This window comes from Macrobrachium rosenbergii, chromosome 37 (assembly GCF_040412425.1).
Source record: "Macrobrachium rosenbergii isolate ZJJX-2024 chromosome 37, ASM4041242v1, whole genome shotgun sequence".
Classification (NCBI taxonomy): Eukaryota; Metazoa; Arthropoda; class Malacostraca; order Decapoda; family Palaemonidae; genus Macrobrachium; species Macrobrachium rosenbergii.
The window spans coordinates 29,661,504-29,688,270 of record NC_089777.1 but is presented as its reverse complement, the minus strand read 5'-3'; the positions used below and the strand labels follow the sequence as shown (position 1 = coordinate 29,688,270).

General features: G+C 37.7%; 1 protein-coding gene across 3 annotated transcripts in view; it reads right to left on the bottom strand.

Moving 5' to 3' along the window:
* The window catches only part of LOC136825441 (sodium/mannose cotransporter SLC5A10-like), a 405,606-nt gene that overhangs the window by 127,671 nt on the left and 251,168 nt on the right, over positions 1-26,767 (bottom strand). The window contains exon 1 of one of the 3 annotated variants that reach the window (XM_067081886.1): positions 16,469-16,788. The exons of 1 other annotated variant lie outside the window; for it this stretch is intronic. In XM_067081886.1, coding sequence (XP_066937987.1) covers positions 16,469-16,609 — 141 coding nt within the window. In that variant the 5' untranslated portion in view covers positions 16,610-16,788. Of the gene's footprint in view, positions 1-16,468; positions 16,789-26,767 lie in introns of those variants that run through there. One more of the 3 variants, XM_067081887.1, reaches the window with a different exon arrangement.

The window sequence follows — 26,767 nt, the reverse complement described above, 5'->3', positions numbered from 1 at the left end:
CACAAACACATGTATCACAAATTATTACATCACCACAAACATAAGTATCACAAAATATGCTAGAAATACAAAATCGATACTAAGAGAGAAAGCTTTGAAATTTCGGGTACTGTAAACACAAAACGCCGAGTCGGGGTTCAAAGGCTTTCCATATTTTCTTTAAATAAAAAACAAGGGGACGGTATAGCCATCCTTCATAAAAGTGACTATACAAGAGCGTGATTCTATGGAAAGGAAAAGGTTCATCTGACGTGGATTTGTCTAGGACAGTGGTTTTCAACCTGTGGGCCATGCTACGAACATCTTCAAAATAGTATTTAAAAAATGAAAAATCATTTACAGTAAATCCAGGCCAGTGCTTAATTTCATAAGTGAAAAAGTGTAATTTGAGTTTTGATTACAATGCACATGATTTATTTACAGTAAATGCAAGCCAGTGCTTTCTTTCATAAATGAAAATAACTAAAAAAAAAGTATTTTGAAGAGTAATTCCATAACTGGAAATGTAAAACTAATAAGGTGTTCTGAAAATGGTTTATAATACTTCTATTATCATTACACAATTCTGAAGGGCAGTGGGCCATGAGTATTTAAGGATGCCAAAAATGGGCCACAGGCACAAAAAGGTTGAAAACCACTGGTCTAGGAGTTAGTGGAAAGCAAATGGCACATACGAGTGCCACGTCTCGAATAGAATAGTTATAGTAATTATGTCGAAAGAGGGGAGACAATAGAGATATATATTAATTTTCGTAAATGCTTTAGGATTGCCAGAAGGACGGAATAGTTCGAGGTATGCAGCCAGACTTTTGTTTCCTTTTTACAGTGTAACCTGACAAACCTACGTATACTTTCCAATGGTTCGCGCAGCTTGGAAAGCAGTAAAAGACAGTTTTCCAAGAAGAGATATACATTCCTGCTTAAATTCAACTTCTAATGAGGAAAAGGACAATTTCAGACCCCAGCCCCACCCTGATAGCTCAGGAATAATGCATAATGAATACAGGTCATCATGCTAAACTCCTTCAAAAGTACCACAGAAAGCGAAGTACAGAGGAACTGGTGTGAGCTTGTGGTCATTACAGTAATTGTAGCTCCTAAAATCTGAAATAACCTAAGCAGGAATAACAGATGTTTGGTGTGATCACATATGATCTTGTAAGAGACACCCGACTGTCTGTTTCCAAACCCAGAGTCACCTTCATTAAAACTAAGATCAGTCAAGGAAGCGTTCAGCAACATGGTGTAGTGAACACGGAGATCCCTATCTTAAACAATATCAGTATGAGGGTGCAGGGACGGTAAGGACTCACGAAAGGAAGTAAAGTATTACCCAAGAGGCTGAACTGTCAAGTCTTAAAACGGCAGCAGAAACGAGAGCATTTGTAGTTTAAGAAACAAAATATTCTGACTCATGACGTAAATTTTTGGAGGTTCAAGGTACAAGAATACTGTAATATATAATTTACGAGTAAAACAAAATTGAGTAAGGAAATTATGATGAGACGCAAATACATCGGTCTAAGCATCAACAGCACTTAGGTTTCATGAGAGAAAGAAAAAATGTTTATTAGAAAAATATCCGTTCAATAAAAGTCAGGGCGAACACTGTGAATATATTTACATAGTGAATGTCAAAAGTTAGATGTAATCAGGAAACATTTTAGAAGTTGAAGCCATACTGGTGAACCATTGCAGACAAGCAAGTGCGTCCATTAGGGGCATGATATCAACAGACTATGGGGAAAATCAAAGATGTGCATGAATAAATGGTGAAATGTGGGAACTGATAAAGTTGAGAGAGAGAGAGAGAGAGAGAGAGAGAGAGAGAGAGAGAGAGAGAGAGAGAGAGAGAGAGAGAGAGAATGTTATACAAAAAAAGTGTAGTCAATAAAACGTTATACAAAATGAAAGTCACTAAAAGGTCAGACAAAACGAAAGCTGAAAGTAAATAAAAGGTTATGCAGAATAAAAGCTGAAAGTGAATTAGATACAATATGAAGAAAGATCTCGAGCAAAAGAGTTGGGAATTTTGGGAGACAAATAAAAGTGGGCAGAAGGATCAACATAAAAGAATGTTACTGACCAAGTGCATTCTACATTAAGAGATGCACATTCAAAAGAACCAAGTAGAAATGAATAAGTCAACATAAAAGAATGTTACTGACCAAGTGCATTCTACATTAAGAGGTGCACATTCAAAAGAACCTAGTAGAAATGAATAAGTCAACATAAAAGAATGTTACTGTCCAAGTGCATTCTACATTAAGAGATGCACATTCAAAAGAACCTAGTAGAAATGAATAAGTCAACATAAAAGAATGTTACTGTCCAAGTGCCTTATACATTAAGAGATGCACATTCAAAAGAACCTAATAGAAATGAATAAGTCAACATGAAAGAAAGTTACTGACCAAGTGCATTCCACATTAAGAGATGCACATTCAAAAGAACCTAGCAGAAATGATTAAGTCAACATAAATGAATGTTACTGACCAAGTGCCTTCTACATTACGAGATGCACATTCAAAAGAACCTAATAGAAATGATTAAGTCAACATGAAAGAAAGTTACTGACCAAGTGCATTCCACATTAAGAGATGCACATTCAAAAGAACCTAGCAGAAATGATTAAGTCAACATAAAAGAATGTTACCGACCAAGTGCATTCCACATTAAGAGATGCACATTCAAAAGAACCTAGCAGAAATGAATAACGGTCAAGAAATTACACGGACAAACACAGCCATTCCTATGGTGAAGTCTGGTTAAATAGTAATAATGGGAGTGATCTTAGGAAGAATATGCAAGGCAGTAAATGTAGGGAAGTAAGGCAGGGGTGCCTGGAATAAAATATATTTTACCATTGGTTACAACGAAGATGTTTAATTATGACGGAGATGAAGCAGTAATGTTTGGAGGAGGTCCCTGGTGTATGCTAAAGGAACTGAAAGACTGATAGACTAAAATCCACGCGTTGCCTCGGAAATAAAGCATCATTCAGATTATAACAATTATACATTATATGGATCTGCCGATCCACATATTAGATCATAATGATCTGTAACCATGTTTAATGTAATCTAACGATAATTAATAGGTTATGAAGCGTGAAAACACAAAGATTGACGTGCAATCTAACACTGCAAGTGTCTGTGATTTAATGAAGAGTCAGCACTAATCAAGATCCAATGAGAATGTAACGTAATCATTATTTACACTATCTATCTTTCTTGGAAGGAATCTGTAAAATGCCTAGAAATACACGCACAAACACACACACACACACATATATATGTATATATATATATATATATATATATATATATATATATATATATATATATATATATATATATATATATATATATATATATATATATATATATATATACATGACATAATTTTGTATAAGGTATTTCATCAACGACAGACATCACCTTTTTTTTCAAGAAAACTGTGAATATAAAAAGCACACGAACGACACCCGCGAAATGAGGTGTGCCTCTGAAAGTTCTCGGAAGTCGATGACAAGGGCTTGTTACTAGGCAAGTCGGGCATCATGCCGAAGAGGAAGCAACACGGCTGAAACAGACTCACCTTCGGGAATGCGTGGGTGGAAGGTGAGGGAGGGACGTAGTAAAATAGATTCTTATTGTGAAACGCAAAGGCATCTACAAGTTTCCCCGTCAAGTGGTGGAGTTTGGGTTGGTAGGAGGAGGGTAAATGATGATAAAATTAATTTTCTACAGCTGCAAGTGTAAGCGATAAGATAAATAAGTAATGTAAAAACGTAGCCCCAAAATAAACAATTGATAATCTAAGAAATTGCATTGAATGCGTACACTAGATGACAATCGGTGTACATCCTATATCAAACAGATGTTTCTTATATAACAAAATAAGATCAGGAACACGACAGAGCAACGGAAACGCTAAGAGAACGGACTCGGTATCCTAGAACAAGGTTGCGTGCAATAATCACAGTATCATAGGAACATAACAGAGAGAGAGAGAGTCAGTTTTGCAATACCAGCTTGCGTTTGCAAAGCAGGCACCTGCCCTGAACCCCATTACTTTTAATTACTTCTATGAACGATAAGTGTCTGCCAAGACTAGGATCCATCAAGACATATGGACTTAGCGAGATGCCAGAACAGTCAACTGTTGACTGGTTCATACTCCAACTAAAACAATCCGACATACCTACGACCAGTTATTTAAGACCTTCCCTACTGACAAAATTTCAAAAGCACACCTCAACCCACTACTAAAAACACACGCAAAAACGCAGCACTTTCTGGTAAAAGCAAACAACACCTCAGTACGGGTGCCAACATTAAACCCCGAAATCTTTCCACTCGCTACATCTATCAATTACGAAACCACGTTCAGTTCTTAGCCGTCTTCCTTCTTAGTAACATGCAAACACTCGAGGCTTTCAAAGGCTTATACGCAAGACCCAGACCTGTGTCAAACCTTTTACGAGAACCTGGTCAACTCGAATCAATTCGATGAAAAAAAAAATCAGCAATGAATCATGCAGCTACACAGTACACTGCCTGGCCAATGCCCGGACATGCATTTAATATATTGGCACCTGATCGATGCTAGACACAAAGTGTTCTGGAACTAAGAGAGGAGGTGGGGAGGGGGAGAGGTGTAACTTTGCATGAAGGTTTCTACACAGTGACACAGTTCTCAGCTGTTTATTAATGCATTTTATTCCTTTCAATTATTCCTCTGTCTTCTCTGGGGGCTTAGTTCAAGCCCTCTATATCCTAGTCTCAAGGAAAATGTGAATAAATCAGAGTTCCCACAAACTTATACATTGAAATTTCAAAGCAAATGGCAATTTACATATTAATAGTTAAACGTACATTCTGAAACTGCCACAAGGTAAAAACTTACTTTTTGTAGCAACTTATTAAGGGTATAATTCAAATCCATGGCAACCACCCTGAATTAATGCACCGAGAATTCGTGGTACCGGTCAAAGCAAAGAGATATCGGGTCATATATTGTAAAGTAATAAATAAGATCTTCACAGCAGTGAAAAAAAATGAATTGATGATTCGGGTAGAATGTCAAATCGACAAACCACAATTTCATGCTGACCAATTTCTCACTCCTATCATTTATTCAATTTAAGTGAAACTACTGAATCATACTTCAAGAGAGAAAAAGTTGACCCAAAGGATTTACTTAAATAAGGTGCGGAAATTGAAGTAAAAGGACACAAGGCAATTTCCATTTCTTCCATTTTTTTCTTTTATGGTACCGATTTATTCATAACAGCTTATTGAAATCTTGGTTAAAGCTCAGTAGAGGACATTTGCTAAAAACAAAGAATGCAGGTTTACAAGTGCCTACTTTGTTGGACTATGGGCCAAACTGTATTGTTTCTTGCATCAGACCATTATGATTTGTTCCAAGTTTTGACTGACACGAATTTCCAAAACTTTCTTGCCAGTCTAGAGGAACCTCTGTCTTTTCGTTTATAACACATACCAAGAATTTGCTTTAGTTCTTTCTTATATATGAGCTTTTCAGTCGAGAAACATGCCAAGTGCCATTTTTAAAATATAATAAATTAAATTAAAAAATACTCTGACCCAGGATGGCGCTTGGCATGTTTCTCGACTGATAGCCTCATATGGCCATGTCTTGTGACTCTCCTTCCTATAGAAAAAGGGAAGGAAAGTGACACATAGACATATATAAGAACCAAGGAAAATTCTTGATATATGTTATACGCGAAAAGACAGAGGTTCCTCTAGACTGCCTAGAAAGTTTTGGACATTCATGTTGGTCAAAATTTATAATAAATCTCAAGTGGTCAGACGACAGGAAAATTGGATCATAATTTGGCTTAAAAACAAACAAACTAGGCATTTGTAAACCTGCATTCCTTGTATTTAGTAACTGTCCTCTACTGAGCTTTAACTGAAATTTCAAAAAGCTGTCATGAATAAATCGGTAACAGTAGATAAAAAAAATTAAATAAATGGAAAAGCGGAAGAGAATTCGATGAAAACTCTTTATTTTTTTCTCTAGTTCAAAACAAACGAAGGAACAAGCAGAAACCCGATATTTGCTTGAAAACATCAACGTCAAGGAATTCTCAATGGTATGAACGCACCTCTTTAGCATTAAAGGCGAGAAAATGCCATGTAATCATTCTAAGCTTTCTACTTAGTCCGTTTTCAGTAAGTTTACAACAGGTACCACATACCAATAAACTTACAAACTCCCTTTACCTTCCTAAAAAGAAATACCCTAGAGAAATTCGGAGCCCATTTCTTATCACTACTTGGAAATACCAGACCAGCAGTACAAAGGTAATGATGGCCTTCATGACCTAAATTAGTCCCTTTGGGAGTACCTAAACACATCGATCGAGGCACAAACATTCCATGGAATGGAAAAAAGGCTAAGAATGTGAGGCCCTTTCGCTACTGTCAGAAACACGCTCTCAAGGTCAACAATAAGGGTCCGTGCGTAAGTGACCTACGTTTCCGTAAAGCTTCCATGATTCATCTCATTGTTTACCCAACTGAAAACTAATAACCTATTCAAGAGACTACTGTACTTTTATATAATTCCAAAAATAATTAACTCAAGTGTTCTTGTAAAGGATAACAGAAATACTTAGTTCTTTTGGATCATTCTTAAAACGCTGCCATATACCTTTTAAAAGACTTACGGATTACTTTAACAGAATCTTTTCAATTTTAAATAATTTAACAGTCTTCTCAATGTTAAATAATTCCCGATATAATTAGGGCAACACTTTGAACTTACTTATCATAGAGACGATCTGTACAACTTATGCCTGAGAATTTCTTTTAACTCATTCTTAAAATCCTGCCATATATGTTTTAAAAAACTTGAGGATTGCTCTAACCGATCCTTCTCAATCTTATCGCATTCCTTAAACGATAAGAGAAATTTTTCTAAATAACTTATTACAGCGGTGATCTTTACAACTCATTCCTGAGAATTTCTATATAATATTGAAAAGTTCACCACTTCCTGTGTCATCAGACCCTAAAGCTGAAGAGTGACTCTATTTCTTGGGACAAATTCTTCGGCAACACGAAGTCATGGAATCACTTGGCATGTCAACATACCATACATAATGCAAGATATTTGATCATGTTTTATTCATGCGAAACAACAAGACTAGAGTTAAAGAAATGTATTATCCACATCAACGAGAAACATGTTCTTTTTGGAAGATATTATACTAATTCAAATTAAAAAAACAGAGCTTCAGTAATAACAATACTTTTCAACACAGCAAAAGAAATATAGTACCACACCAACAAGAAACGCGTTGTTTTTGAAAGCTATTATATTCATTTCAATAAAAACGCCAAAGTTTCAATAAAAATAATCTACCTTCCCCAGCACAGGGAGAAACTTCTTTAAAAACAACCAGCTGCACTCAACCAGTCAATCTGAAATGAACAAACTTAACTCTTCAACCGCTCTTCCTAACCAACTCCAACGCGACAGCAACACCCGCATACGAACATTTCCTCCTTCCGTAACCCTAACCTCTCACGTCTCATCAAGTTGTAAAAATAACATGATGTATCGAGAAGCCTTTCAGCAGGTACCATAACTTGAACTATGTGCGTCATTTTGTCTCGCTTGCGGTAATGCCTCTACGAAGGAATGGACAACAGCGGAGATCAGTTGCAGCGCTAGTACTGTACTTCATGTTATTCGCTGCCGTAATATACTTCATTCCTGAAACAAGTAATAAGTTCTCATCTTGCTTGAGGGAATCACTGAGAAAATGGATGCAGGACTTGGGTTCGTGATTTGGAGTTACAACTATAGCAAGTCATTCAGCGTCAGAGTATGCTTAATTTCTGACAATATATATTTATAATGTACTGCCCTGCTGGTGGTCCAAATAACCTTGGTCTGTGACACTGTAAAACCAAAAAAAAAAAAATTACGTAATGCTTTGTCCAGTTCCATTCACATCAATAAACTGTAAGATGCTGAGAGTACTTCAACTGTTTCCCTTGGAATTATCAGTATTTACACAAAGTACATAACCAGGTTAAGGGATTTCCAATGAAAAAATTTCTCACAATCAATCCTTTCCCTGTGACAGGTGGTGGCTCCCATGAAAAGGAAAGACTATTCTCACATTCATATTTAACTGCCATCAGCAGCTCATCAAACATCTAGACTCATACTGCCTTTCCCTTTCTAGTATGCACTCTCTCGGTTCTTTGATGTTGAGACACCATCCTTTCCAAATATTGTTTTCATGCCATCTATCCAGCCCTGTCTACGTATTCCTCTCTTCCTCCCTCCCAAGACTTCCTAACTGTAAACTTTCAACCAGTTGTCATCTCCCATTCTTTCCAGATGACCCAACCATCTCAATCAACTGATTCATCCTTTCACATAAGCTGACAACTTCTACAAAATTATCTCCATATTTCTCACCCTTTCAGCACTCCTTTCATCCACATATGCGACGTAAACAATATATCTTAAAAGCTTAAATTTTTGTTCTTTCATTTGTATTCAATGTCCACACTTCACTCCCACAAAGGAGAGTTCGCTCAACCCATTCAAGTATACAATATTTTACCCATGACCTGCTAGATTCCTTGTTTCACTACTTCTGTGACTAAAATCTTTCATCCTCCCATCATCAAATACATATACCCCCCATACAAATCAACTGCACTTTCTCTACGCCCACTTCCTGGTTTCCATTTACCTTCATAACCAAACTATTACTTATATTTACTTCCAACTTTCTCCCACTGCAAACACTGCCAGACTCTTTCACTGGTCTTTTCAGTTCCTCCTCACTAACCCCAATCAGCACTGGGTCATCAGCCGTTTCACATTCCTTTCATGGCCCATCATCACATCCATAAAGATACTGGACAGCCCCTGGAGTATAACAAACCTGTATCTCAACACCATTTTCACATCAAACCAGTCACTCTCTGACCAACAAATTCCAATGCATTTCACTTTCATCATGAAAGCTTTATCTATTGCTCTCAACAACTTATCAACTTTGCTGTACATCCTCAACCCACACCATATTGCCTCAATCAATCCTAACAAGGACCTTTTTCTGTTTTTACATCCAACATACAGATTTTTCCTTGTACTTTCACATTTCTGACATAACCGTTTCATAATAGATACTTAACTGACACCCTTTTCCCTGCATAAGACCACACTGTTCTTACCCTACCAGTTCTTCTAGTATTTGTCTTTCTCAATCAAGACCCTACCATACCACTTTCCTGGTATACAAAGTAATATTTTCCTTATAATTCATAAACTATATTCTATCACCTTTACCTTCGTACAAAGCAACACTTGTTCCTCTAACACATGTTCCCTCAGAGTTCATCCAGACCAGCTATTTAATCACCCTTGCACTTCCATACCTCAGCATCTCCCATATTCTCATCATCCCCTAGTGACTTTTCAACTTCTTAACTGGCTCATTAAGCCCCAAATAATCACACCGACAAGTATTCTTAAACTACTGATGAGAAGGCTATTTAGAAACCTAAGGCCATAAGCCAGATTAAGCCATAAGAGCAATACAAGGGTTACTGTCATCTCTGAACCACACCCACACTATAATATTTGTATATATGTATACTGTATATATATATATATATATATATATATATATATATATATATATATATATATATATATATATATATATATATTCCACCTTAGACATGTAGTTCAAGATGTTACACTTCCAGATACACACACACACACACACCTGTGTGTGTGTGTACATGAATAATTTATGCGAGTTTTCCAATCTTGACCTTTACCCAATATAACCTTACATTATACCTATCACCCACAAAAGCATAGAATATCCTTTTCTCTGTCAAAAACTATGAATTAAAAACACATTACAGCTTTCATGGGGCACTTTCTGAACTGGCCTTGTTAAGATCATATGTTGAATGACTAAGAATTCCTGTTTTCCCACAGCTAAAGGGTTACATTCTTTTGGATAAACCGACGACCAATTACAGGAGTTCTGAAACAAGCCCAGGCAAGAACTGGATGAACTTCAGACTTGGGCAAGAAAATAATTGACTTTACGATAACCTATCAAAATTATCAACAACCGACACTAAATTCGAGAACGTAAACAAAAACCGCCTTTACTTTCATATGAAATGTTCTCCAAATGAACTGTGGGTAATTGTGTGTTTTATGAAAGACCGTATGATAGAAGCAATGGTAAATCACATAAATTTTACGATGACACTTTGAGGAAAAATTGTTTTATGGAACACGGTTCTTTGCTCAAACTTTTCATGACATAATACATGCGCGCCCTTGAGTCTGACGATGGACAGAAAAGAAACATTACAATTGTGTGTGTGTGTGTGTGTGTGTGTGTGTGTGTGTGTGTGTGTGTGTGTGCGTGTGTGTGTGTGTGTGTGTGTGTGTGTATGCGCACGTAAATTTCTGTCCGAGCGAACGAATGCGCGTGACATATTGGAATGGCCGACCTTGACTTACCAAGAACCTACAGTTCTTAAAAAGGCAATAAATGAAAAATTTAACAAAACAACTTCCTCCCACCGTGCCAACCCAAATGATTTGGTTGCGACCACCGTAGCTGTAACCGATGCGCCTTTCATCAACAGTCTTAAACAGGTCAAAATATTCGAATGACTAAGTATCTACATTTCTAGCCGACGCGACAAGCTCACTCAGTAGTCACCGAGATAGAACGATTTTTCAAATGTTTTCGTCAAACGGGCACCAACGAATGCCGAGATAAAAAGCAGTCTGCTCTTCTCAAGTATTTTCTGCTGATAACGGGTCGAGAGTGACGTACACACACGTGTATGCCAGAATTTACGTCACTGCTCGGTGAAGACGCATTCATATACCTTAAGACAATGGTTCTCAACTGGTGATCCGTGGACCATTGGTGATTCATGGTTACATTTTGGGTGGTTCAGCGGACGTATTCTATAACTGTTAATAAACTGGAGATTGTGGTGATTGGTACATATATTTTTTTAATTGATTGCAAATGCAGTAAGAACAATTTTACCCAGATAAAGAACTGAGTTACAAAAAATTTAATGACCATCTTCAGGCTGCAATTCTTGTATAACAAAAACATATTTCAACCCAAAAGGTTTATTGTCTGGATTTTATTTATCGTTACTCTAAAAATAAATGGCCCAAAATATTGTTCTTACCGGGCTGGTGGTCCATGACCTGAAACGAGTTGAGAACCGCTGCCTTAAGAAAAGACAGGCTTGAGTATCAACCACCAGAGTATTACCATAGCAATTATAATAACTGTGTGGTTGTTAGTGTGCCGTAGGGACAGGGCCTTACTGATTTTACTCGGTCAATTACCGCCAATTCAGGTAATGCTAATTTTACCGCGGCTAGTGAATTTTCTTGAATCACAATTCTCTGTAAACTGCGGCCAGGAGCACCTGTCCAGAAGTTCCTAAGATTGAATGCTTAACAAATTTTAAACCCGGCCAGTCGTATACAGGAGTTCTGGGTCACGCCTTGGCCTACGGGATTTTTCAGTACAAAAACATTCGTTCTTTCATTTTCCAACCGCCATAATGGAAGCACACACCGTTAAACTGGACTGTCATTATTGTGACACTTAATGAATTATCATTTGTCTGTAGGCCCTAACATCGACAAAACCAAGACTTTTTCGATCAAATGAATTCAGGCATTTTTGGAATTAAGCAAACTTATTCATCCACTCAAAAGTCGCATATCCTATGTCAAAGACGTCTCCCACACTAAAGACACTAACAGACACTAAGCACTTCCACGATGAACAAACTCGACTGGCATGCTGTTGCCTATCACTTCCAATGAAGATGCTAGAAATTCATTTCTCGTCAGTAAGGTCCCGTTGCGGTAACCAGTCGTAAAAATAAGTCTAATCCTTCGGGCCCCCTAGGAGAGCCCAGCTCAGTGGTCTGGTTAACTAAGATATACTTAAAAAACGAAAAGACGTTGGAAAAAGCAAAAGACGTTGGAGCAAGAAGAGTTTGCCTTAAACGTCTCTGAATAACATAAGGAATGAACCTGTTTTTTCCTTAAGCAAGCACGGTGATATACGCCAGGATTTTTACGAGCTATCGATACAGGGTAGCCTGAGCCAGTCCAAGTGCTCCACCCATCAGTCTACTTTCTTTGTATTTTTCCTAGTTTAATTTTAAAGGGGACCAGGGGGGAGGGGGGCAAAGGGAGTTTTCCCAGCTAGGTCAGGGCAAGACGCCCTGGATCTAGGTTAGGTTAGAATATATCCATGCTGAATTGTCTGATAGCTTTTAAGCAGGCAACAAGAAGTTGTAACCAAGGCCAGGTCATGTTCAAAAGGAAAGTTACACCCATCAACTAACATTTATACGCAGTGGTTAAGTTTGGTGAACACAAGTACAATCTAAATTATCAGATATATGCATGTTTGTAAGTTAAAATTATGCCGAAAATGTGCTGTTAGGATTTTTTTATAACATCAAGAAGTGAGGCTATACGTATTCAAACAAAAACTTACATCTATCGGCCTACAAATATCCTGTAGGATCAGATTTGTAGAACACTGGGACAGTCTAAATCATTTAATCTCATAAAAGCACGTTTGTCAATCAGGGTGGTACCAATGTAGGACACTGGGACAGTATGTCAGATCGCGAGAAATCCTTTAAAAAGTCACGTAAGTGTATCTTTATGTTTTAGTTGTTAATAGGTACTTTTAATTATATGATAAAGGCATGTTTTCTGGACTTCGTCCATCATTTCTACATACTTGACATTCGCAGATGCATATACGTCGATGGTAAAATATATGTTCGGACACATGGGCTGGCCATGGATACAACTTCTCCATATAATACGTAAAATATTGAGTACGTGTTCCTGACCTAACCTTACCTTACAGTGTATACTGTATACTGAATCATTTACTCTGTCCCTACATTCTACAAATTAGACAATTGCTTATGCATGTAGACTGACGGGTTTGGGTTTTTGCTCAAGCCTGGAAACAAGTTACTGGGGACAGCCTGAAAGCATATCAAAGGCATATTTCAAGCAGAGATACATCCTAACCTAACTTTACTTGGTTGACTGATTTATAGATTTTAGGAATACGTGTCAAACACTGGGGCAACTAAGGCCATTCAGCACTGAAACGGAAATTGACAGTGAAAACGTTTGAAAGGTGTAACAGGAGGAAAACCTCAAAGTTGCACTATGAATCAATTGTCAGAAGAGGGTGGACAGTAAGATGGAAGAAAGAGAATATGAACGAAGGTACAGTAAAAGGAACGAAAGAGGATGCAGCTAGGGGCCAAAGGGACGCTGCACAGAGCCTTAAGTAATGCCTACAGTGCACCACATGAGGTTCACTGACGGCACTACCCCCTTACTGGGCTAACTTACTTGGGTGCAGTGCCCTGACCTTAAGAGGGGGGAGCAACCCCCACCCCTAAAGTAACATTGAAAATACATAGTGGACGATGAGCGAAAGTTCCCATTTGTTGAAAGAATACTTTTAAATAAAAACATAGGCTTATAATGATATCACTCTGATTGGTTAGATTAATAATTCCACGAGCTATATGGTGTTGCCTAGGTCGACCTGGTCTTACGATTGGCCAGAATTCAAGCTCGTTCGTTACAGATAGAGCCAGCCTTGTGCTGGCACGGGCTCTTGCCCATGAACGCGTAACCAGTTAAAATTCCTGCGGCCTGTTTATCGGACGTTCATCACGGCACCAGACGGATACCCCAGGACCTTAGGAGGAAAATTTTACTAACAGCATAATTTGGTATCCCTGAGGTGGCCACAATATGACCAAGCAACGTCATCTTCGGCTACTTTTAAAAACGTTGAAAAGCTATCAATCTACAGTTCTGGGCTGATTGCGCCGTAATGCAACTGTATGCTACGTACTACCCTAGAATCCAACTGGAAAAACGAAATTTTGTTATTTTACTGCATACTAAACACTCTATACCATTCATATAAAGGTTTACCGTGCCTGTATAAAAGGAACTATGTATGTATGTATGTATGTATGCATGTATGTACGTATGTATGTAAGTGTACATATGTATATGTGTGTGTGATGTGTGTATGTGTATCAGAACCGTTAGTTCATATATCAGAAAAATAATATATATATATATATATATATATATATATATATATATATATATTATATATATATATATATATTATATATATATATTTATATATACATATATATACATACATATGTATGTATATATATATATATATATACATATGTGTACTTATGTATTGATAGAACAGAGAAACTTATTTTTTTCGAAGTGGAAATATCACATTTCCATTGGGTCTGTAAAAAGGACCATAAACTCACACAAACCTTTCCTCCTGTCATAACAAGTCGCCAACCACAGCTTCAAGAACACACAAGAACTAACGAGGTGCTAAGAGAAGTCGCATCTGGCCGAAACAGAGGAGTCCTTCGAGGGGACAGCTGGGAAGCAGAACGTGGGAAGACACCCCTCAACCGACCCCGCTGCCTCGTGCCTTCAAAGGAGAGTCCAAAGAAATAAGCCACTCCCACAGGTCAGGCCTAGTTGATTTGGCCAATCGAAGGCCATCAATGCCAGAGACCTAAAGACGTCCTACAAGGTGTCGGTACCCAGTAATCAACAGGAATTCCTTAAAACGCACCTCCAAGAGTTGGAATGAAGCAAGTGGAAGAGGTGCCTCGGAAACGAAGTATATGCCTGCCCCGAATATGACGTCATGGTTGACCCAAGGGAAAAATAAGGAGAAACACAGAAAAGGACAGAATGGAAAGAGGGACAGAAAGAGTGGCAGGCGTAGTAAAAAGAGCAGAAAAGAGTTCCAAAGTGAGGGGAAGCAGAAAAGGAACCGAAAGATAGAAAGAGTAGAAGTGTGTAGTGCGTGATTGACTCAGAACATTAGTCTCCTAAATCAAACGCGTTAAGTCTCTCAAACCAATATTCAAAGTCTCGAACCAGTTAAGAAACTATAAGGTGGAAACTGTAAGACAAGAAGTGCGAAATAAACCAGGAACGGGAACAATTAATCATTTTCCTCCTAACCTTAAGTCTTTTGGAATTTAAGTAATTTGTTTTAAGTAATCACTTGTTCCTACCTAACTAATTACCACACGCCACCTTCCGGACACGTTACCTTTGTGTCATGCCCTAATAAAGAGGAAAGAAACAGGGCACGAATATATATATATATATATATATATATATATATATATATATATATATATATATATATATATATATATATTTTACTAGCCATACAGTATACTTTTTTATTTGGACCTGAGTTAACAGATCGACTATTAAATGCACTTCCTATTAGTTACAAGAAAAGTAATGACTGGATTGGTTAAGAAAGCTAATGTGTGTATATATATACAGTATATATATATATATATATATATATATATATATATATATATATATACATTGCTTTCGGTAGTTTACATTATCAGTAACGTACGTAAAACCTTTGCTGATTAGATGTCATATTTACAAATAAACAGTTTGTTCTGATGTTTGGACTCTGTTACTTAATTTTTCTATTCTTTGTTCAAGGACAAAAGCAATTATATGAAGACACTATGTTAAAATAATTTGAAAATTAAAAGAAAAACATTCCAATCATCGATATTAAAAATAATACAAAAAATAATTACGAAATTATGCTTAACTACTTATAGCACAGTATATAGTATTTACTTCCGACCACTGCTTAAAACTGTGTTTACTACAGCACCATCAAATACTTCCCTTTACGCAGTTGTAAAAACCTTCGTTACCTAAATGTTAAACATTTGAGAAATATAATTACCAACTGTGATAAACTTTTGTTACTATCACAAAAACTACTAAAGTTACCTAAATTATTCTCGTCAATTACGTTACTCACAAGGATAATCAATCTACTCAGACTACAAATTTGCACACTACGCTATTTTACTACGCTCTCGCGAGCAGACTTGCCTATTCTTACACACGAATGCAACTTTCTGCCCAACATGTTTGAGATTAGGCTCGTTTTCCGGGAACAGCCCGCCATTCACTACTCCTCAGCGAAATCGTGGCACCCACACAAGGACCGGCACTCTATGCAACGCCCTCCCCTCTTAAGCGGCACTCACGGCCACCCACTACTCTCATATTGCGTCAGTTTCCCCCACGTGAACCTTCTGCCTCTCCAACCAAGCCGAGACTAACATGGCGCTCGTCATTTACGTTATTCCTCGTGTTTCTACAGCACCGGGCCGTGTTCCTCGACAGCGAGGAAGCAGACGGTTGAGAGCAACAGGACTACCTGTGTTGTGGCTATGATGCAACAACGCTTAGAATACATGAAAGGTTTACTCACATATAAGCCGGTGCCCATCACTAGAATGAAATATATCGCCACGCTGACTATGTCCCACACAGAGAGCATGGTATTTCCAACCAGTCCGTCATCGGCCGCCTCATCGTCGGAGACGGTGATCTGCAACCTCTCCGTAGGCATCTTCTCTCACACACGTAAAGCGTTGCACTGATGACTGACTTGACTCACTTGAGCTACGTTCGGCAGCAACGTCGGTGTCTTGAGCTGAAGCAGCCTCAGCCTCGGGTGGCTACTGAGCGCCTTGTGTTGGTGGGAGGACTGGTCGGCCGGGGATGGCGGGTGAATGACGATAGCGTTTTCCACGCAAACTCGGACGACCCAACAGAACTCGCTGAAGCTTCTGGATAGACGTGTGGAACGTTGCCGGCATTCGAGTTTACACTATTCATTAATACGTTATTTAGAGCACAGAAAAGAACCGCCAAAAACATGTATATTTACATTGCAGTGGTGTCAGCAGGTGAAGTCTCTCTGTCAGTGAAAGCACAGATCGATTATTCATATCACGTGCATAAATGATGACTTATCTTAGAACACGTTGCCGTGAGTCATTGGCCACTGAATTCGGCGTATTTTCAGGAAGCTACGCACTGACTATCAGTTTTCCCTGCAAGGAGATAAGGACTAGTGGAGATGAGTTTTAGCTGCTGGCATTACAAGAGTTAGTTATTCCTACGAACTTACACAGAAAACGGCCACTTGTTCTCTCTGTCGGTTTTCCCGATCGATAAGGAACGGAAGTCGAGGTAAACACACCCAAAAGAGAGAATGCTTCTTCTGGTCAAGTTAAGCAAAGGTTAAAAAAACCTTTTTAAAACCCATGAATGAAAAAAATGGAATTTATTTTTCATTGCAACTGCGTTGCGTGGGCGTAAATTATCTCCTAAAAATTTTAACTTTTCCAGCAAATGCACAGGTAGATTTTATTTGCAGTTCTAAGTTGAATAAAGATTGGAATAAAGGCAATTATTCTGGCTAATAAAAATCAAAACCTTTTACAGCTTAAGTTTAGTTAATATTAAGTTTGAATTATCAAACTTATCAGGTTTTTAAATCTCTCTCTCTCTCTCTCTCTCTCTCTCATATATATATATATATATATATATATATATATATATATATATATATATATATATATATATATATATATATATATATAGTATATATATATATATATATATATATATATGTATATACTATATATATAATATATATATATATGTGTGTGTGTGTGGTGTGCATATGTATGTATGTATGTATGTATATATATATATATATATATATATATATATATATCACATTACCTTTAAGCCATTTCCCAGAAAAAAATTCAAAAGTGCACATCAGCTGTCGCCTAATATACCTACACAACGTTTATCACCCACCCTTGAAGCTCTTGCACCATATATGCATAAGTTCTCGTACTTTCTGGAGAATAAGACCATTCTGTTTCAACTCCTCTTTCTCCTCATTTGATCACACAACTTCAAAATGCTTACCTCTGTTTTTTTTTTTTTACTTATGGGAAAGTGTATATTTCATCTTACTCCACAAATGCTATACACAGACAATAATTCCATCTCCATAGCTCCCACTGTAAAAATTACATGCACCACACACGCTTCGCTTCCAGGTGGTAGGCTTAATAATATCTTTTTAAATTTCAACTTGAGCTCATCTTTTGTTTACCTATTCTCTGGGTCACCTCTTCTTTCTCTTCTCTTCCTACCTTCATTAGTTACATTGGCTTGCAGGTACCTATATTCTAACATCGATTATTCCAACAATTACTGTTCCACCTTCCATGGTTTTCAAATGTTCTCACAACGTTACTCTGGATAACATTTACTTGTAATTTCTCCTTTCGAAGACGTTCAGATTCTTTCTCTAATCTTGCACCATCTCTTTAGTTTCATTTTACATTTATCATCCGTAACCTGACTGATTTTATATTCCACAACCATGTACCTGTATTTCCTGAATTTTCAGAAATGTATAACCACAGAGACACCCTTATTCCAGACTCATTTTTACACCAACCCAGTCGCTTTCTCTTTTAGTTTTCTGTAAAAGAAAACTATTGCGTCGGCTTTGTCTGTCCGTCCGCCCTCAGATCTTTAAAACTACTGAGATTAGAGGGCTGCAAATTGGTATGTTGACCATCCACCCTCCAATCATCAAACATATGAAATTGCAGCCCTCGGGCCTAAGTAATTTTTATTTTATTCAAGGTTAAAGTTAGCCATGATCGTGCATCCGGCAATGATATAGGACATGCCACCACCGGGTCGTGGTTAAAGATTCATGGGCCGCGGCTCATACAACATTATACCGCAACCACCGAAAGATAAATCTATTTTCGGTGGCCTTGATTATACGCTGTACAGAAGACTCGATTGCGCTGAACAAACTTGGGCGCATTTTTTACTAGTTATATGCTCCAACATGCTTTAATTCCTCGTGATCATTAATCACTCTTCACAGGTTACGCTCTGCCCAGTATATCCTAAACACACTCACCACACTATTGTTGTATCTTTCTCAATTCAAGCGCAAGCATTCTCTGGGTTTATGTGTATCACATACTTTTAACCCATTACTTTCAAACTTCTAAGACGACTGTTTCTTAAAAAAAATTACTAGCTCATCAAGCATACAGACTGCATATGTCAAGATGGAAAATTGTGGGTTCTCTAATTAGGATTTCTGATCACGATTCAACTTTTTTGAAATGAGTAAAACTGGAATTTGAGTGATCCTTCACGTCTGAACTGGTCACAGTTGTATAAAGAAGTTCGGCATTTTGGTCGTTTAAGTGATAATTTTACCGCTGCAATAAACAGACAAGTCCCTCCTCGTTTGTCGTATCATTATAATAAAACAATCTAATCTTATAATCCTTGTGTAATAATAGATCTGACTTAACTTGGAACAATCATACCCAACTGAGAGATAAGCCTCAGACAGTTTTACGCTTCAGCTGGAACAGAAAACATCCCTAACAGAAACTATTTTTAGTACAACTCAGCAACATAAATGTGGGATACTCTCATCTGCACCTATTCTTCATGTAGCCTAATGTTATGGAAAGCAGAACAATGAGAAGCTCATTATATTTCACTCCTGTTTCCTGAAGCCAGACGAGCTTAGCTCAGTTATACCTGCACAGTTATGCCTGCACAGTTGGCCTGTACAGGGAAAACTGAACCCACTAAGGCTCAGTTATACCTGTACAGTTATGCCTGCACAGTTAGCCTGTGCGGGCAAAACTGAACCCACTAATGTTCAGTTTATACCTGCGTAGTTATGCCTGCACAGTCGGCCTATGCAGGCAAAACTGAACCCACTAATGTTCAGTTATACCTGTGCAGTAATGCCTGCCAGTCAGCCTGTGCAGGGAAAACTGACCCCACTAAGGCTCAGTTATACCTGCACAGTTATGCCTGCCAGTCGGACTGTTCAGGCAAAACTGAACCCACTAAGGCTCAGTTATACCTGCGCAGTTATGCCTGCACAGTTGGCCTGTGCAGGCAAAACTGAACCCACTAAACGTTCATTATACCTGCGCAGTTATGCCTGCCAGTCGGACTGTGCAAGCAAAACTGAACCCACTAAGGCTCAGCTATACCTGCGCAGTTAAGCCTGCACAGTCGGCCTGTGCGGGCAAAACTGAACCCAATAACGTTCAGTTTTGCCTGCACAGGCATAATTGCGCAGGTATAACTGAGCGTCAGTGGCGGCCTTTATGGAGGTGTGGACCCAAATGGCATTTTCGTTATGTTCTCCGTGAAAAATTTCGATTATTTAGCTTTAGAGTTTCCACCTGTTTTTCGTAAGTTAGCCAGAAGGGGCTAGGTTTAAACATGTTAGAAAAAAAAGTTAAGTATATCTTAGTTTAAAAACTGGTAGTTACTCCATTAGATAAATATGGTTGGAGTACCTCTAGCCTTGCTAATTATTGCCTAGTTTCTAAAACTCGCACATCACCTTAAGTTTTTGAACGTCTGCCTATGCCGAAAGCAACCATAGGTTTCCTGTTTTGTAGTTTGACTTTTGCAAGGTCCAGGGTGCTTGTGATGCTCTTCTTTCAATGTCCAGTTTTATGCAAAAATCCCTAGATTCTGATGATCTGATCATGAGGTGATTGTTGTTGATGCTGCTTTCGACCGTGTTATTCATGAGGTGCTTGTTTTTAAACTTAAGACAGGCTGGAGTTTGTGGACCATGTCTTATTATTCTTATTGAATTTTTAACTGATAGGCTGCAGAGTAGTTCCAGACTACAGGAATGTAATCTCTGGTGTTCCCCAGGGAAGAGTTCTGGTCTATTACTTTGTTTGGCTTTGAAAACAAGCTTTTTGCTTATGCAGATGATACTACTCTCTTTGCCTTGATCCCATTTCCTGAGTATAGCCCTGAGGTTACTGAATCTCTTAACTGAGATTTAGCTTAGTGTTCAGTGAGGGCTGTGGAGAATGACGTTAAACCTTAACAAAACTCAAAGCATGACTGTTAGCAGGTCTGGGATGTTGGGTTCCACCGCCGACACTTTTTTCATTGGCAGTGTCTCTACATCTACATGCAACTCATTTAAAAATATAGGTGTGATTTTTTATTCCATCTTCACTGTGGAGAAACACATTCGGTTTATATCTTCTTCAGCTGAGCAAAATACTGATTTATTGAGAAAGTCTTTCGAGATTTTATGAGACCTGTCTATCCTGGGGACATGTGCTGATTCTCATATTCTTCATTGTTTAGTTATTGTCCCTCTCTTTGGTCTCTAGCAGCTTCTTGCATCTTAAACCGCTCGACAAAGACTTGAGCTCTGTTAAATTACTTATTCTTGATCTCGGTAATAATCTTTGGTGCCGTCGTTCACTTAATTCACTGCGCATGCCGTAAAAAATATTTCACAATTATGATCCTCCCTTGCATGCAGATCTTCCCAGACTATATCACCCACAGTATAGTACTAAATATACAGTTTTTTAAATATTGAAATGATCTCCTAATCCTGCAGTTGAATTGCTGGAACTTCGAAACTTCAACCTTGGCTTTGTTATTTAGCAGGCTGACATGATTACCACGTAATCTTATATGTATTGTTTATCTTTTTTATCCCGCTTTTTTATATATCAATTTGTTTTTTAACTATCTTATTTGTTTTTCCCCACTATATTTTTTCTTAGTATATTCTTTACTTTTCAATTTCCTTTTCTGTACTGGTCTTGCAACATTCTGCTTTCCCAGCTAGGTTTGCAGCATGGGTTATAATAATAATAATAATAATAATAATAATAATAATAATAATAATAATAATAATAATAATAATAATAATACGATATATCTTCTTTAATAAAATCAGCAGTAGAGGTTTCAACTTCTGTAAGCATTCAGGATGGAAAAAATCCATCATTCGTCCCCGTTGCAGGATAGTGCCGTCAGTTTACCTCACGTGGTGCACTGTAGACATTAGACATTAATGAAGGGTGTCTGCAGCGTCCCTTCAGCCACTGGCTCCACCCAATTTTTATCTTTGTACTTTACCTCTTTTCCCTCTTCCATTCTTCAATACTTTTTCCAGCTACTCTAACAACTACATAATACACCTGTGAGGTTTCTCCCAGTTCCACCTTCAGACCTTTGTACTTCATCCTCATTTTTTTCTGGATATCTTTATCTTGCTGTTCAACTGCTCAAACTAGTTCCTCGTTGGACTGGTCGGTACCGTTCTCGGCTAGCACTCTGCAGGGCCCGAGTTCGAATCTCCGGGAAGCCAGTGAAGAATTAGAGGAATTTATTTCTGGTGATAGAATATTCATTTCTCGCTATAATGTGGTTCGGATTCCACAATAAGCTGTAGGTCCCGTTGCTAGGTAGCCTATTGGTTCTTCGACACGTCAAATAAGTCTAATCCTTCGGGCCAGCCCTAGGAGAGCTGTTAATCAGCTGAGTGGTCTGGTTAAACTAAGGTATACTTTACCTGCTCAAACTCCTCTTTTCATTGTCTTAACCTCTGAATGGCCGAAAGTGGCCTAGTGCTTGGACTGACAGCCTAATTTTCATAAATTCACACATTCACTCAAACATCGTGAAACAGGTGTGTTCCATTAAACAATTTTACCTTATATTTTTATTCTTATCTTCAAAAGACTAAACTCAAAGACATAAATACTTTAGCTTACCAGAGAAATTCGATAAGAGTAAGGGAGAGACTTCTACTACATACTTATGAAAAATAAATAAAAAACAATCTGTTGGAATACCTTGAAAATCGAACAGCAAGATTGAACGCAATTATTCTCTGGGTTTGTGAGTACTTTTGTACCGCTGTTTCAAGGAGGAACGGTCCGTTTGATTAAGGTTTATCGGTTTTATCAAAATCCTTGCATCTCTTTGTATACAGTCCGCTATCAAGTTTTAATCTCCTCAGCGAAGTCAATGAAACTGACCTTGCAGTAATCTCTAATAACTTACTGCATGTATCCAACCCTCAATAAACATAATTTACATAAGTTTTTTGTCTTGTGTCGAGAGACGGCAAATATTGTTCTTGCCATGAACAATGAAAAATAAAAAACTAAATTATGAGCTTAAAACTGCACCATTCTTTCTATTATTATAAACAGATAAAGGAACCGTATCTGATTTACTTATTTTAGACAATTACTTTTCAGGCAACTTTCCAACATGGTGAGGTTATGATGGTAATTTTTCTCAACATAATATGACCTTGGTTATTATCCCGCAATGTCATAAAATTATTTAACCCATGAGAAACTTTGGAAATTTGTTATCTTGTCTGTGGGTAACTACGGAACACATAACAATCTTAAAAATTTACATTCTATCAAAAACATTTTACGAATATTCCAAGCTCGCTGAAAGAGCGCATGCTCAGAAGGAAGATGCTTTAAAAACTACAATCATCATAAGATGAATAAAATATATTCTACTTTTTTTTTAAAGTTCACGTTTACTGGACAAGACCCTCTATCTAGTAAGACGAGAGACCATATAATCTTTTGTGTTTAACAGACCCTCTCACATTGTCAAACACCATTCACATCTGATAAGGAGTTTCCCCGTTTATCTATGAAACAAGTATCAGCGACCTTCCCTTACTAATCATGATAGAATATTTTGCATATTGATATATTATTTTAGCGTCGAGTATAAAAGTTATGTGACCAAAACAATGTAAAATTGATAAAACACATACATACACACATTTTGGTTGTATACAAAATTCATTGATAGCCAAGATAGAATCTGATAGAGGATTAACTATGGGAAACGGCGACTGTAGACATTCTTTTTGAAGAAAATGATTATTCAGTGTACTTCGCTCCCAACTTGCCAACTCCAAAGGTTGGGAGATGGAGTCTTACGCACGTAATGTGCTAGTAAGACAGAGAACGACAAATCATGACCAATAACAGGACAGATGTTCGAGGAAATATTTTGTGTTCTTCCATATCAGCAACACCAAACATATATCCTTGTTATCTGCCCTCATTAACCGTGAACTATACTATTGCCACTGCTGTGATTGGGCCAAGGGCCTGGTGGGCCACGATGAACAGCTCAGGGCAAGGGCCTGTGACCTTACATATTCTACATAGAAAGAAAAATATATCGCCAAGTAAGGTCTCAGATTACTTGAGTGGGGTGAAAAGTTCATTTTGAGCGGTAAGCCCCATCTAGTACAGAGATCAGGCTTCAGTGGCCTCAGAATAGACCTTAATCCACGACTGACGCCAATGATAATGATAAGCCGTGTTAAGGAAAGATGTGATTAATACACAATTTGCATGGGATTAAGTTATCATCCTGTTCCACAGAAGGATAAGGTTCAAAAAGAAATGCCAAGAGATAGGGTGCCCTACACTGGACAAAACTGGATGAGGGTCAGTACTGCCTCCATCCAGTAGATGGAGGAACCATTCCGGTGTGATGAGGCACTGACCAAGAATAGTTTTAAGCAAAATATTACGAACTGGCAAAAGAATAAGTGCCCGTGGTGAAGTGGTATTCCTGTAAGATTCATCTCAAGAAAAGTTTTACACCCTAAACAAATAATATCCCGACTTAGCTCCTTTTGCAGGCCTGATAAAAACCACGAGCAAAGATATATTAGAAGGTAGTTGTGAAATAACAATGGTCTTCTCTGCGCTTTTTATAAGAAGATAGAATGTGAATCTAAAATATTTTTCTGAAAGGATAAATAAAATAACATTGGTACTTGACAGATTTAAGAAACTGGTCAGACAGACACTTGTTATACACAGTTCTAAAGTCAACATTACTCTCAATTAGTGTAAACTTATGTAATTATAGCAAATAGTACGCTGACATAAAAATCCCGTGCGAGGCCGATCTTCGTGATTAAAGAGCCCTACCTTTATAAAACATTACTGTAACTAAATGGTAGTTACATATATTAAAAAAGACCCAGTATACCGGTCCTACATGAAATCACAAGGGCTACCAAACGGTGGACTGGGACATGTTAAGGGCACCTCATAAAGCTAACAGATAATTCACTATTTTTTTTTGAGCTGAAGAAAATAAAACTACTACAGCCTGGGTTAATTATCATTCTTAAATAACTTTTTAAGCCTTTAATATATCCTTAATTGTCCGTTGAAGCCAGTTTCTCTTTTTCATCCGTTTAACACGAAATTCATGGGTACTTTTAGTACATAAAATCGACATCGTTCAGCTTCACGTGTCTATAACTAAGGTCCGTTGAGGTTATTCGCTGGACCTTGCCTAATACGTCGTTCGACCAGCTTTATCTGTTGAGAATTAGAGCGTTTGTGTACTCGAAATTCAGCTTGGCACACGAGTAAGAATATGGAGAATGGAATAATTATTTACCCACGAGGAATGTATAAATAAACTCCGTACATTGACAAAAAGTAACCAGACTATTTCAAAAAGGCTCTGCTTAAGATATTGTGAAGTTAATGCGCCATGCTTAACTACGTTTCATGTACATATTGACGAGTTGTACGACTGTAAGGAACACCTTTGTAAAATCTAATCGTCATCTAATCTCGAGAGTATGACGCATCTTTCAAGGGGTTTATGTATCTTATAAACAGGTGGACTCTGACCGCAAAGAAAAAAGTTTGACCTACTAAGAATAAGTGATAAGGTGTGAAAAAAACCAAGCAAAACATACCACTCAGAGCTGAGATGCCAGCTCAGTGTTCCAACATTAAGAAAGAAATAAAATTGTAATTACACTAAACTTCTATTAAACAAATCATCTACAGTCCCAAAAGATTATTCTTTTTATAGATCTGACTGATCTTTGCAAGCGTATTGATTAATAAACATTGTAAAACTCTTGTTAAGACAGGCAGAGGGCTGACAATTGTGTTCTAAGGATCAACTTTGTCTCCTAGCCTAAAGACTTCAGTAGTTCCCAGCTAGTCTCGACAATTACATAAACGAATTAGGTCATTTAAAACAGAAAACATAATTATGTTTTTTTATGCCACTTCTGTAAAGATATCGTACCTAAGATGAACCTTGAAATGCCGACCTGTTTTCTGGGAATGTGCCCAGCGGACTGCCCCTCACAACTTCAACAAAATTTCGAGAAGAAGAAGAAGAAGAAGAAGAAGAGTCCCAGTCCTTTTGGGAGTGGTGAGAATGTAAACATTCAGTTAGCGTTCCACTGCCGATAAAATTACTATGGAACATTTCAAATACTTCAGCAGTGTACTGCGCTAATTTTATTTGTATCAACCCTCCTCTTTTATTAGATAAATGGCTAAACTTCACATTTTCTTTTTACGTAAGTTGATACATTTAACATTCATTGCCAGTGCTGGATTTAAATCACAACGCCTCTCGCTTCTGATAACCGTTGATGTATTAGTTAACAACAAATATCGCAATATCTCTTTAGATTTAAGAATCTTTTGATTGTTTCAATAATTTCCATTGGTGACCCGTTCTGATTCTGTTATTTAAAACAACAGCCGGTCTTCGAAGCAACATCCCGTTGTTTCGTTATCTCTTTTTCATGGACGATACACTTCACTCTATCTTTGACCTTCTGTTAGCGCAACAACAATTATGACTCTCGAAGGGATACCTGACGCCATGTTCTGTCATCAGTCTATGATGACATTCCTTTATAAATATATAAAATCGTCTCTTCCGTTAAAGATGAAATGGTAATATTTAGGTTTTCCATCTTAACTTTGTTACTGAGAATATCCTTCAATATTCATGATAATTTGCCAGTGCCAGTTAG